Here is a 14,735-nt window from a genome sequence, read left to right on the forward strand (position 1 = left end):
TGATCTTAAGTGATGTCTTTAAATGTACTCATTGACATAGAAAACTAGTACTGGATGGATATGGTAGAACTCACAGAAATTGCCTTTAATCTCAGCACTCAGGCAGCACTTTCTATGAGTTCCGGGCCAGCCAGGAATACATAGGTGAGACCCTATCTAAAAGAAGAAAGAAATTAATGGTATACTAAAATTTTAAGCAGTCTATAAACTAGCTAAGAATATTGCATCAGTGATGATAAGCCTGTGAGCTAGTGGCCTAAGCAGAAGGGAGTTGAAGGAAAAACAGAGCTCTCCCTCCTGTCTGACAACTGCAGGTAGCCATCTGGCCTCAGCTCAACCTACTGGGCAGAGCACTTCATTGTGAGCTGGTAGTTCTGTAAGAATCGTGTGCAGAGATGCTAATCAGCTGCCAGAATGAGCCCGACGGCAGAGCCCCCGTACCCACAGTTGCAGGTTTACAAATGCATGTGCACACCACTTCTGTCCCCATCCCATTCCAGGGCTTCCAGACATCTGGGGCAGTATGAGAGGCTGCTCACACAGAGCATCTCCCTTGAGTTTTCCCATACGCCTTAATGCTAAATCCTCCAGGCACAAAATGAGAAATCTTCCATGTGTAGCAGTCGATGACTAGTTAAACCATGTTTTTCCTGAAAGGCCAGAGGTTTGTTTTTTTGTTTTTTTTTTTTTTGTTGTTTTTTTTTTTGTTTTGTTTTGTTTTTACGACAGGATCTCACTGTATATCAGGCTGGTCTAGAATTAAATTTTGTAGCCCAAGCTGGCCTCAAACTCAAGGCAATTTTCCTACTTCGGTCCTCAACATGCCACAGTCACAGGTGTAATCCATACACCCAGCAGGGGAATTTTTATAGATAACAGCCCCTGAGCTATCTACATTTTAAATGTTGTATTTCCTGTTGACATCCACACATTCGCTTATGTTTCCAGGAAACCGGTGTCATGCCCTGTCCTCTGCTGGTTGGAGGTAGAACTCTGCCCATGTTAGAAGTGAAGCCTCCAGAAAGGCCTTCAAGCAGATGTAGAGACCCACCAAGAGAAGAAGAAAGAGAAAAGAAGAAGAAGAAGCACAAAAAACGGTCTCGAACGAGGTCCCGCTCCCCCAAGTACCACTCGTCTTCCAAGCCCAGGTCTAGATCCCACTCAAAAGCCAAGCACTCCCTGCCCAGTGCCTACCGGACAGTGCGGCGGTCGAGGTGGGTGTGCAGGCGCTCGTGCCCTCCTGCTCCTGGTCTGCCCTGCATGCTGAGCCTCCTGCTGGCACCCTGTAGAGCCAGCAGAAGGTTTAAAGTGAGCACAGGGTACACTAGGCTGATGAACACACTAGGGGTGTGTGTGTGTTTGTGTTTGTGTATGTTTAAAACAAGCATAGGCTGGTGGGTGCACTAGGGTGTGTGTGTGTGTGTGTGGCATCCTGCAAATCTAAACGAAATCTTTCAAATATTATTTAGGCTTTTCAAAGCTCATCAGCCACTATAGGTTAAATGATTTATTTATGTTTCTTATCTCTACATAGCTTATTTATACTTCACTCTTCACTCTGGAGGTGGAAGCAAGAGGATCTCCAGTTCAAGGCAGTCTAAGCTACACTAGAGTACTAGCTCAGTCAGTACAATTTGTTGTACAACATGAGGACTTGGGTGAAAAAGCCAGGCCTGGTAGTGTGTGCTTCCAATTCTAGCATGGGAGGCGGATACCGGCTGGGGCTCGTTGTCTAGCCAGCTTAGCCTAATCAGCAAAATCCAGGCCAGTGAGAGACTGTCTCAAAGTAAGGTGAATGGGCTGGATGTGTGGACAAAAGCCCCTACTCCCAGCTCTCAGGAGGCAGAGGAAGGTGGATCTCTGAGTTCAAGGCCAACCTGGTCTGTATAGCAAGTTCTAGGCTAACTAGGGCTAATGAAACTAGTTTCAAAAACCCACAGTGAATGGCTGCTGAGGAAGAACACCGAGTATTGCCCTCTGACCTATACACGCACACACACACACACACACACACACACACACACAAAATGAGTTGCTGGGTGGTGGTATACGCCTACAGAGGCAGGCAGATCTCTGTGAATTCCAGGACATCATAGGCTGGCAATGCTGGAGTTATTTTGTGTGAATGAACTTTCCTGTGTTGATTGCTTCTGAGTGTGAAGTGATACAGCAGCCCTTCCCACTCAGTCTGTGTTCAGATGTTCTACAGAGTGTCTGCAAGTGAGTGTAGATGAGGCAGCTGTGTGGATCTGTTTCTTCACCTCAGCCTGCTGCCTCCAAACGTTCTACCAAAAAGCCCTCTTGATAAGGAGCCAGGTGTTAAAGAAGCAGTTTGGCATTTCTGGCAACAGAATTAGTAAAGTTGAACTTTATAGGTCCCAGAGCATACCTCTTAAAAGGTTTAAAAGGTTTAAAAATGAGGTTCAGCAGTCACTAGTGTGACTGTCTTCACTGAGTGTGTTTGTCTACATGGTGAGCCTTTGGTTCTGGTTCTTGGAAGTTCAGCACTTTGTACCATTACCAGAAAGCTTGTCATTCAGTTGTGGTCATGCTTTAGATTTTTATTTATTTTTTAAGCTCCTAGAATTTGTGTTACAGATCCAAACAACACAGGCTGTACCTATCCTTCAGTCTCATTCTGGCTAGTCAGTTCACCCTGGTTTCCTCTAGTCCAGGGCTCAGACAAGGGGAAAACCAGTTTCCTCATGACTCCCAGGCTTTGAGCCAGTAGAGAGGGTTGCCTGGGCCCTTCCTCACCTCAGGCACCCACGTTAATCTCAGTGTGTGGTAGGGCAGATTGCCTTGTACTTTGGCTGCCCAGCTTGTCACCAGGTAGTGGTGCTGCTGACCTGAAGTGTTCACCTAACACCTGCCTTGTAAGTTCCTGGCTATAGTTAACTGTAGTCCTTAACTATAATGGACTAGCTTATTTTATATATTATCTTACCTTTTAAAATGTTTTTAAACTTAGGTTTGCATATTTTATACAAGTGCATTATTTATAACACTTTATATCTTCAGTGCCTACAGGTCCAGGAGCAAAATCCTGCTCCTTAGTGTAACTGTCAGTTAAAAGACAAAGCGAAGCTGAAATGTTTCTGACCATTATTTCTTCTCTGATGGTAGGCCTTCAGTTTTATCTTAATTTGACCTTCAATGAAAATGTTTTACAGCTGGTCATTCTCAAAGCTCCCAAATCTTCCACCTCAGGGGCTGAGACGGGATCAAAAAGATCCTTTTGAATAATTTGGTTAAACAACTCAAATAATTTACAAAATTGGATAAGTTGATCTTTGATGTTTGGCTTTACAGTTTAGATAAAATATCAAGACAAGTACAGCCTTTCTGCAGATTAAGAGTGTTGGTAATGTGACCCACCTTCTAACTACTGTCTGTACGCAAAACACCCCAAGAGCTTGGAACATGGACCCTAGAAGCTGCTGTCTTCGGCTGCACACGGACCTCACTCTCTGGTCTTCCCTTTATCTTCTTGCTCTTGTTCCTGCATGCTCTCTGGGTTAGGGTTGTATTTTCCCAAGCTGAAAGCAAAGCTGCTTGCCTAATCCAGGCCCTGCCAACACTGTCATTCCCAGGATCAAAGCATGGTTATGGCAGGTGCAGTAGCCATGCCTATGATCCCAGCACTCAGACTAAGGCAGGAGAAGAGAGGATGTCTAGGGCCAGCCTGGTCTTCATACTAAGACATTATCTTGAAGACAGAAAGACACCAAATAAAACGTTGCAGTTGTGACTGAAATGGGATGGCAAGTTCATGCTATGTGCTGTTGACATTCTAACCACAGTGCAGAAAGTGCTGACGATACCGTCATTATTTGTCTTTAACTATCTTTTCAGGTAGAGTAACCCGTTGCCATGGTGACATCTACACTGGGACATACTAGACTTACTTTTCAGGCCTGGCACAGCCTAAGTGGTCATTTTTAAATGATGACTGCTAGCTCAAAGTAAGATGCTGCAGTCGTTGGCATTTCTCCCGTGGTAGCATATTGTAACTGAAGTGTGTTCTCTATATTAAGTGGTTCTGGTCTGATATAAAATGCAGGACAGTGTGATGTTCATTTACTGTGTGATATGCTCGTAGTCGCAAACTGCTTTCTTGATATGTCCAAACTGTAGGTGACTTTGGACCTGCAAAGACAAGTTCTTCTTAGCAAAATTCTTCAGTCTCATATGACGCCCAGTACCTCCGAAAGCATAGTGTCTATGGGGATTTGAGTCAGCCTTGACCAAAGCCTAAGACTTGTCCATCCAGGTTCCAGCTCTCAGTTGTGCTGTGTCCAGCATTCTGTCTTCCTGAGGTGAAGCAGCAGGCACACAGCTAAGTCACAGTGATGGTTTGGGTGTTACTGCACTAACTTCTGCCAGTGACATGTGAAGTTGCTTGTCTGTTAACCTTCCATAGTCAGATCCCCTGAGTGTTCAGCTAAGGCCTGTGGGCAGCCCAGCAGTGTGGAGGACTGTGTGATAAAGACATTTCTCCACAAATCTCTTCGAGCACGGGAAGAGTGCAGGCTAAGGGGATTTTGGTTGGTTGGTTGGTTTTTGGTAGTTTTATTTAGCATTCATTAAGAAAACTGGGCATGGTGACGTATACCTTTAGTTCCCAGCACGTGGGAGGTAGAGTCTGGTGGGTCTCCAAGACCAACCTGGTCTACAGAGCTAGTTCCAAGACAGCCTGTCTCAAAAAAAAAGTAAGAAAGACCTTGTACAGGTTAAATTGAGGTCATATTTTAGTGTAAAATTAGTGAGTCTTTACTATCTATCCCATTCCCAGCAATAAACCATGTAACAAACAGACCAGGAAAGCACATTTAGTTCCGCAAACCTGTTTGTTAAAGGAAGGAGAGTGGTTGGGACCTCCCGTGTGGTGCCACCCCTGTGGGTGTAGGACAGTAGTATTATGTTGAGGTGACCTGTGGCCAAGCCAGGTCAGGCTCAGGTGCCTGCACTTCACAATGCCAAGCATGTGAGTGGGGTGAACAGAAGGTGACTTCACCCTATCCAGTTAACCTTCACACCAGTAGCCAGTTTTCACTAGGTTAGACCCAGACCCTGGCTGCCTAGTCGCCTGTTGTTGCCCACAGCTGTGAGAAGCCCAGGAGCAAGGAGGAGCAGACACTGGCATTCCAACAATAGTTTGGAGTTTTATCATTAAGTCTCCTGCCCCAAAGCAAAGCATTGTGGTCGTTCAAGAAGGGATATCTTCGTTGCACTCACTATGCCTGGAAGTTTTTACATGAGGCTGGTTTGTCTTCTTTAAGAAGGCCTATGGTGACGCTGAACTACTGATTGACTTTAAGCCGGGCTTCCCGGCTCTTGCACTGTCCTGGCATCAACATTAAGAGCCTGGGTAACAAAATTAAAAGCAGTAAGACCTACTTAATTAAAGTGAAACCTAAAGAATTACCGGCTGTATTTGCTGCCCTGTTTTGAGCAGGGCTTCCTTCCCAGAAGGTTGGAACTCTACTGGGAACAGCCGTGTACTCTGATGAATTCATAATGCTAATAGCCACTGCAAAACGGTATTGTACTTCAACATTCTGAATCTGCAGGCATTCAAAACTAACTTATTTTTCCTAACTGTTGAGTTTATTGTAGAATTCTTTGCTAAGCGTCCATAGGTGCTAAGCTTTGAGTGAGCGGAGCTTTCTCACGGCTCTGGTAGCACCCAGCCCGGCACATTTCATTCTGAATGTCAAGTATGTGCCTCCGACCGCAGGCCCTCAGCCTCCCCAGGGATCTTGAGTGTGGAGCCTTGTCCCAGCAGCTCGGCAGTGGCGGCAGCACAGCAGGAGAGTTATCAGGCAGCCTCGGCCTCGAGCAGCTTTGACTCCTGGAGCTCTTTTGAGGGGAAACCTGGTAAACCGTCAAGGTGTCTGACTGCCCCCACCTCTGTAGTCTGTGTAGCCTAGGGAAGGTCTGGGGAGGCACACCACCTAGGCCAGCCCTGCTGGAGAGGCCCCACATGGGGGCCAGGGTGTGACCAGAACTTGATTCCTGAACAACTTGTGTGTTGTTTCTGTTGGGAGGGAGGAATTCATTGTGCTTAGAATGAGTTAATGAAGAACTTTTTCAAATGGTGGAATCAAACTGCTCTCTTTATATTGTTTTTGAGTGGGTTGTCATGGAAACAGAACAAAGAGAGGAGTTTGGGTTTGGTAGGGTTTTTTTCCCCCTAAATTTTTGCTTATTGGAGATTTTCCTGAAATAGCAAATGGACAGAGAACTAAAATAAAAGTCTCAAGCCTTCATTGAGGAACCTGTATTAAGGACCTCTACACCCACAAAGGGTGAGAGGGTCTGAGGGTCTCTCTTGCCATATGTGGAGTAAATCTGAGCATGAATCAAACAAAGAATAAGTATTAATAGATGGTTTTGTGTCCATGAAACCTCCCATAAACTTAATCAGTCTGTCATGAGAGCACCATGTTCTGAGAGGTGCAGGGTTTGGGCTTCATGCCAGTGGGCCTGCAGCGTGGTCCTGTTAGCCTGAGATGAGTGGCAGGAGGGATGGCAAGGTGCAGCCTGCAGTCCTTGGTTTCTCAACCTTTAGTTTCTCCCTTCTGCCAGAATGTCAGCGCCTTTCCCTGCCCGAGGGTAGGAACAGCTTGAGTGAGCCGAAAGCTTCAGGCCTTGAGTGAGCACAGGGCAGGAGCAGGGAGGAGCAAGTGCAGCCTCCTGGAGACCTGCGCTGTGCTGTAGCAAGGCCGGGGTGGGGAGAGGTTCTGTGCCTCCCAGCTGGTGTCAGTAGGGCAGGGCCTGCCTGAGCAGCCTGCATCTCAGACAGGGGCCTCTCTGGCCTCATGGTAGGGAGGTGCATACCACACAGACCAGGCCTCAGACAAGAGCTAAAGTTCACCTTGTTCTCTATCTAGGTCACGCTCTCGGTCCCCAAGAAGGAGAGCACACTCTCCTGAGAGACGACGGGAAGACAGGAGTGTCCCTACTGCCTACCGGATGAGTGGTAGCCCTGGAGCCAGCAGGAAACGAACCCGTTCCAGGTAGGCTATCATGTCTCACAGGGGAAAAAAAAAAAGTATGTATGAAGTCTTGATGTCACCTGGGTGAGGCAGTTGCAAGTAACTTCAGTGGTAATGTCTCCTGGGAACCCAGACTCACCTAGCAGTGGTTATTGTCTCTTGGGGCGGTGTGTTACCAAAGCATATGGGGATCCAGGGCACAGTTATGTCTATGCCTTTAGAGACATCACATGACCTTGCTCTGCACCCTGTTTTTCCTTAACACCAGCCCAGGGACCTTGCTGTCTTTGCTGGATCTACACTGGTTCCTCTTACCTGTCTGTAGGGAGCAGAGGGGTCAATGCTAAAAGTACGAACTCCTTGTCTCGGTGTCCTGCTTTTTCTCCTGTGGTGGACACTGGAGACTGGGTGGCATGCGATGGTGAGCAGAGCAGGGAGGAGGTCAGCCAACATGGTTATAGAGCAGAAATCCCAGCTACTAGGTTTCAGCCTGGCCCATTTAACCCTATAAGCCATAGTTTCCTGGCACTTTGACCTGGTGAGAGCCCCAGGCTACCCTGGCCTCCCCTATCACACTGGGGCCCCAGTGCTTTCTCTGGCTCATCTCTAACTTGGGGGAAACCTGTCTACACTCGGTGGTACCTGCTTCCATTCCTGTTAATCACCTTTCTGTCTCTATAGTCCAGAGACTAATAGCTTACAAAGAGTGAAGGTTTGTTTTGATTAGTCCTGTTCCATTGGGCCTGTGCTGGGGCAGTAAATTGTGGTTAGGGCCAAACCCTTTGCCTCATGACCAGGAAGCAAAAAGGAAGGGCTGGGCCCTGTTATCCTCTCCAGGGACATGTCCCCAGTGACCTAATAGCCGTCCACTAAGTCCCTCTTGATGGTCCCAGTCTGTCCCTGAAGTACCGCTCTGGGAACTAAATATTTTATGTATAGGCATCTGGGAGACACTGAAAATCTAGACTATGGCTGCAATGGGTGTAGCCACTCCAGGGCAACCCTGGAGCAACAGCTCGTGTCTCCTGGTGGATTTCTTTAGTTCCCAGATGAATAGGAGTCATCAGACCACTCTCTGTCATGGGACAAAACAGCCAGAAAAGCTAGAATTTTTAGGGGACAGACCATGGGTTACAGGTGAACAGGACACATCTGGGGCCCCAGCTATTGCCCAAAATGCTAATCCTAGGACAGGAGCAGTGGTCATAGAATCCCCCCCTCTGGACGTAGCCTAAGGTGGAGCAGTACAAAATGGCCTGTTAGCTAGTCACAGGATGGCTGTTGATTGGAAATAAGAGATCACTTTCTTTAACCTGAAAAGCCAGCAGACAAGCTGGGAGGCTGATGGGTATTGGCAAAGGTTTCCAATACAAGTTCACATTTATAAATTACATTCCAGCCTTCATAATCCTACCAGCTATTGCAGTACATAGAATTCATTCCTTAAGCAAGTGGTTTAACATTTGAAGTTCATCATCACCTTTGGTATATGTAAAGGGCATGGTCTAAAATTAATTCTTACAGCAAAAGATCTCTCTCAACAGAAGAATTCATGCTTTGCCCTCAAATTAACCTTTGCATTCAGAGGGACATGATGGGAGAAGGTAGTGGAGGTGCCAGTGTCCACAGTGTGGGGTGTCTAGCCCCGTCTTAGGCATCAGGATTTGTGGGGCCTCTGGCCCTTCTGTTGGAACACTGCCATCCCAAAAAGACAGGACAAGGCCTCTCAGCTGAGCGCTGCTCCAGGAGCAGCACTGAAGAGTGCAGCTGCCAGCCACCGTGCCCTCCCCCCGGACCTGGACCTGGAGCTGCTCCGCTTCCACCCAGCACCTTCAGCCCTAAATCAGACACTCCCTCCACCCTTCCCTCTCAGTCTGTGGGTGGCCTGTGGCTGATTCATTGATACTCTGATAGATCACCCTGACGGAGGGGATGCCACTGCTCTGATAGAGCACAATCTGAAGCAGTTTCCTGCAGACTGATCCCCACCTGCTAAACAAACTAGACTGGGTTTTCGTTGGTTTGTTTTGTTTTTCGAAACAGTGTTTCTCTTTGTAGACCTGGCTGTCCTAGAACTCACTCTGTAGACCAGGCTGGCCTCAAACTCACAGAGATCCTCTTGCCTCTGCCTCCTGAGTACTATGACTGGGGGTTTTAACGTGGCACTGAGAGCACCCACACACATTTGGTCAGCAGCTCACTTAGCTGCATGTCCTCTCCTGCTTCACTCTGTCTCTGTCCACTGGCCTTCCCACATGTATTAAAGAGTTCAGCGGTGCTGCAGAAGACCCACAGGCAGGATCATGGTACTCGTCCATGGAAGGGACACCTAGTACTCTGAAGAAAGCATCCCTAGCGATGCTTCACCTGGCCCTCCATCTAAAGTTGCCTCTGTCTCTGTACAATCAGGTCACCTTCTAGGGGACCCTGGGCACGCATGTGAACTCTGTTCCCAGTTTTCTGCCAAGTCAGTTGGTGATGCCAAGAATGGCTTCTTTCTGGTCCTGTCTATTTCTTCCTCAGTCATTAGCTAGCCCCTCTCTTGTTTAGCTCTGCTCTGGACATTGGTGACTGTACATTTCCCATTCCCTTATTCTGTTTGATTGTGACAGACTCCAAAAGCCTCCCCAAGCCAGTTGTCACATTGTTCTGACTGGTCATGGTGCTCTTCAAACACTAGCCAGCTTCTCTGTACAAATGTCCAGGCTGCGCTGCCTTTCCTACTACAGCTCTGACGTCTGTCCTTTCTGTTACTCTTCTTCCTTTCCATTTCATTTTATTTTTTATTTTATTATTTGTGGGTATGAGTGTTTTCTTGCATGTATGCCTGTGCATAATAACGTGTACTTGGTGCCTGTGGAGACCACAAGAAAATTGGAGTTACAGATGGTTGTGAGCTGCCATATGGGTGCTAGGAACAAAACCCTGGAAGAGCAGTCAGTGCTCTTAACCACTGACCATCTCTCCAGCCTAACCTGCTTCCTTTTAGTGAAAGTTTGGAAATCAGGATCTAAGTCTACTGCCCGTTTTTAGAGTGAAATCTGGTCGACAAGGCATGGCAGTGCACACCTGTGGCCCAGCCCTCCGTAGTCCGGAGGTGGAGAAAGAAGGATCAAGAGTTCAAGGTCATCCTCAGGTTTCAAAAATAACACACCAAAATTGGCAAAACATAAAAGCAAGCAGCAGCAGCATCCACACACAGCATGTGAGTACATGGTGAATTGTGTTTCAGAGAGTGCGCACGATGGCACTGTAGTCAACAGGATATCCTCCTGGTTACTTCTCTGCAGTAAGGAAGGAATCAGTAGGAATGGCTTCCTGCCATTGCGTTCCCTGTGCAGAACACTGCATGTGGCGCAGCACCTGAAATTAATGACTGGACGGCCCTTGCTGGGTGTGTAGTGTTACTCGTTCAAGGTGAACTTGGGAAGTGAGATATATGTTACAGTCCCTCAACAACCAGGGAAAACGTAGCTGAAAAAATGTAGGGTGGGGCTGGCAAGATGTCTCAGTGAATAAAGGTGCCTGCCACTAAGCCTGACATCTCTAAAAACCACAAGGTGAAAAACAGAACTGACTCCCACAGTTGTCCTCTGACCTCCACATGTAAGCCTCAGCACACACACAAACAAGTGTCTGCATGCACACACAAAATAAGTAAATATAATCTATTTTTAAAGCGGAGAAGAATCCAGGGCTCACTGGCAGACACCTGTAATCCCAGCACTCAGGAGGCAGAGACAGCCAGGCCTCCATATTTCCAGGACAGCCAGAGCTACACAATGAGACCCTGTCTCAAGAAACAAAAACAAAACAAGATTTTTTTTAAGTAAATGAATAAAAGCTGAGATATAGAACATTTAAAACTCTTCATTCAAAAAAAAAAAAGCAGAAGCTCAGGAAGGAGAAGAAGACAAATGAGGCCGTGAGAAGGTGGTTAGTTAAAAATGCTTTGTGAAAAATCTTTCTAGATGCAAGCATGTCAGACAGATCTTAGGCGTGTATAAAGTGGGCTTTTAGGACTTGCTACAGGTGAACCCAAGTCCTCTCACATGGCTAAGCAAAGCACTCTATAGGGAGCTATACCCCCACCCTATTTAAACACTTTAGGGCCGGGGCTACAGTTCAGTTGGTAGAGGACTCAAGACTGGGTTCAGTTCCCAGCTTTTGGACATGAACTGGACATACCTAGTGCCAGTGGGGATGGCAGGATCAGAGGGGCCATCTCTTCTACATTACCAGTTTGAAGCTCTCCTGGATCTTGTGGGACTTGTCCTTTTTTAAAAAATAAAAAAAAAGCTTTAAAAATAAATATACTAGGGGGCTGGAGAGATGGCTCAGTGGTTAAGAGCATTGCCTGCTCTTCTAAAGGTCCTGAGTTCAATTCCTGGCAACCACATGGTGGCTCACAACCATCTGTAATTAGGTCTGGTGCCCTCTTCTGGCCTGAATATTGTATACATAATAAATAAATAAATAAATAAATAAATAAATAAATATGAATATACTAACAGATGAGATTTTAAAAGGCAAGGAAGATCCACTTTCCCATTCTCATAACAAAGGCGACAGCTGACTCTCTGAGGCAGGCGTTTTAGCATCAGGATGTGATGTTCAGAATGTGTGCAAAATGGAACCTTAGTGCTTAGTACTCAGAACAGAAACAGCTGAATACAGTGCAGCAGACAGAAGGGACACAGCCATAGCCAGCGGCCCAAGGGTGCACCTGCTTTTAAAATGGGTGCCCAACACTGACCAGGACAGTGTGCCAGAGACCTGTAACAGTATGGAGAGCCACAGGTGTGTTTGCAGCACACTTCCCCATGAAGAAGTCATCACTGGAAGAGTCCTACTTAGAAGGGAGTGGTGTGGAAGTATATGTGAAAGTTTCCCTTTTGCAGGGCACCAGCTAGGAAATGAGTCTCTGTAATGTTGGTGTTAGACTACAGAAGAGCAGCCGTGTAGAAACATGATCCAGTTCCACATCTTCACAGTCTGAGGAGACAGCGCAGAAGCAAGGAAATTATAAAAGTGAAGTGAGACATTTGCAAAGCAAACAAAAAAAAAAAAAACCAGCAGCATAAGAAAGGAGCAGAATGGTGAGGTAACTCAGGGGCCTTCTCAGAAAGAAGTGGCCACTCCCCAGTCACCCCAAGACCAGATGACTAATCCCTAGGCTAGCAAGAATTCTGCATATTTGTGTTCACAGACCAGTGCTCTGAGAAACATAGAGCCTCTCCTCAACTCTCTAGCAAACTAATGCCCACACCTCCTCTCCTCTATGATCTATATATCCAGCCCAACCCCAACGTACATCCTAGGACTTTTGGAGAACTGGCAGACAAACTGAAACAATGATTGTCAAAGCACTAAGGTGCAGGACTTTGACCTGGAGATAACCTAGATCCTGGTAGAAGCCACAGTCAAGCTTTATAGTAAACACTGAGCAGACTGCAACATTCTTAAAGCCCACACTGTGGCATGACCTCTTGCTAGACCATAGCACTGAAGCAGTTTGGCAGGAGAGTCCTCTAGCAGAACCTGCTCAACCCACCAGACACTGAGATGAGAAAGAACAAACTGCAGATGTTACTTCTATTTAGATCAGCTATCCAAATATAAAAGCCAGAACCAGAAAACAGAATGCATGCCTGAGACTCCTTAAGATGTTAAAAAATGGATGGGTGAGTGGGTGGGTGGGTGGGTAGATGATAGATAGATAGATAGATAGATAGATAGATAGATAGATAGATAGATAGATAGATAGATATGATATGATAGAGAGAGAGAGAGAGAGAGATAGATAGATAGATAGATAGATAGATAGATAGATAGATAGATAGATAGATAGATATAGATAGATAGATAAAAGCCCTGCTGGGTTAGGGAGTCAGCTCTGTTAGTAAAGTACCTGCTACACAAACAATAGGACCCGAGTTCCATCCACTGGAGCCAGACATGTTGTATGTGCTCGTAATACCAGTACCAGGGAAACAGGCAGGCAGGCCCCTTAGGTTGTCTTCCCACATGTGCATACATACACACCCACAAAAGAAGACCCTACCAATGGGAGGAAAGCATAATACAGTCAGTATCACTAAAGTCAAAAGCCTGCTTCCAGGGGCAATTAGGAGACCGAGCAGTTGTTCTCCCAGTGAGAAAGACACCCATGGTGCCAGTCTCTGTAGTCCATGTCAACACCGGAGGCCACCGACTTCACAGAGAACACATTAGCAGGGAACACTCTAGAAGGATGTTGAACATCAGCAGTGCGGAGTAAGGGAGCCCCAGCAAGTTTCTCCTTGCTCACAGGCCTCACTTAGTGTGGTCAGGCAAGGGTCCTCACAGCTGAGGCTGCCATCTAGAAACAGCTTCGTTTCTTACAAGGTTACAGGCGCACCTGCCGGACTTCACCACCGCTTTTCTCCCCAGAGTGCACTGGGGATGTTTGGCCACAGAAGCAAGGAGATGTGAGGTTACCAGCTGCACCTGGACAATGCTACTGTTAGTATAAGAACGTCCCTGGTGACTGCAACACTGGTAGGGCACACTTTGACAGATCCAGCCAAGCAGTGAGCTGCCTGGCGGTGTCCTGCAGTCCAGGAGGGAGGAAAGACTCTGGGAGGCAGTGATAGAGCTCCAAAGCATCTCAAGACAGGCTTAGTGGGAGGTGGAGTGCAGGCTGGCAGTGGCCCTGTCCTGTATGTAGGGAATGGATCTGAGAGGAGACACTGCATTTTACCAAGTATGTGTCCTCACAGTCTTCCCGCGTGTGTTTGTGTGTGTGCCTACATCTGTACATGGTAGAAACAGTGAGGCAATGCCAGAGCCTTCAGAAGGAGAGGGACCTGCTGGGACTGGTGGTGGAAGCAGGGCACAGGTCAGAGTTCAGCTGACAGTGGGTGCAGCAGACATGCAGAGCAGAACACGCCCAGGCTGCCTCCTCCTGAGTTATCCACGAAGGGGTATATGCAGGATTTGGCTGATAATTCCCTATCTTTTGGCATGAATGAGAAAGCAGTGTAGACTTTCCTACAGGCTGCCCTTGGTAGTTATCTTGGTATTTTCAATGCAAATAGATTGTTCATTGTACATTAAATGCCAGACATTTCCCCAGGTCTACGCTTCCCCTATGGAGAGGCTGGATTCTGGATGGTTCTTTTAAAGCTCAGTACCCTGTGGATATACAGGCTCAATTGACTGAAAGATTACAGCTGTCTAAGGCATGCACGTGAAGCTGGAAATGTACTCAGCTGGTAAAGTGCTTGCTGGCATGCACGACACCCTGCATTCAGTTTGCAGGTATTACATGCCCCAGTCCTGGTGGTACATCCTCTAATTCCAGAACTTGGGAGGTGGAGGAAGGAGATGGGGAGTTTAAGGTCATCCTCAGCTACAGAACGAGTTCAAAGCCAGCCTATAATAGAACAAAAAAAAAAAAAAGAAAACCCACAGGAGGGGCCCTTGAAATAAACAAGTTCAGACTGCCCTCTTTTCACGCTGCATTCCCTGACAAGAGCACTTCCCTTTCAGAAGTCCCCACGAGAAGAAGAAGAAGCGGAGATCACGGTCGCGCACCAAGGCCAAAGCCCGCTCCCAGTCAACATCCCCGAGCAAACAGGCAGCACAGCGTCCCTCAGCCCACTCAGCCCACTCGGCCAGCATCTCTCCTGTGGAGAGCCGAGGTTCTTCCCAGGAACGTTCCAGGTAACCATGACCCCCAGACAGCTCTCT

The 14,735-nt window shown here is 47.1% G+C and overlaps 1 protein-coding gene across 5 annotated transcripts in view; it reads left to right on the forward strand.

The window, feature by feature from the left end:
- The window catches only part of LOC119824614 (splicing factor SWAP), a 75,624-nt gene that overhangs the window by 58,878 nt on the left and 2,011 nt on the right, over positions 1–14,735 (forward strand). For 3 of the 5 annotated variants that reach the window (XM_038344880.2, XM_038344881.2, XM_038344884.2), the window contains 4 exons: positions 949–1,214; positions 5,741–5,893; positions 6,897–7,022; positions 14,535–14,708. In XM_038344880.2, the coding sequence (XP_038200808.1) occupies positions 949–1,214; positions 5,741–5,893; positions 6,897–7,022; positions 14,535–14,708 (719 nt within the window). The remainder of the gene's footprint in view (positions 1–948; positions 1,215–5,740; positions 5,894–6,896; positions 7,023–14,534; positions 14,709–14,735) is intronic. The other 2 variants (XM_038344882.2, XM_038344883.2) reach the window with 1 other exon arrangement.

The sequence above is a fragment of the Arvicola amphibius genome, chromosome 10 (genome assembly GCF_903992535.2).
Source record: "Arvicola amphibius chromosome 10, mArvAmp1.2, whole genome shotgun sequence".
Classification (NCBI taxonomy): domain Eukaryota; kingdom Metazoa; phylum Chordata; class Mammalia; order Rodentia; family Cricetidae; genus Arvicola; species Arvicola amphibius.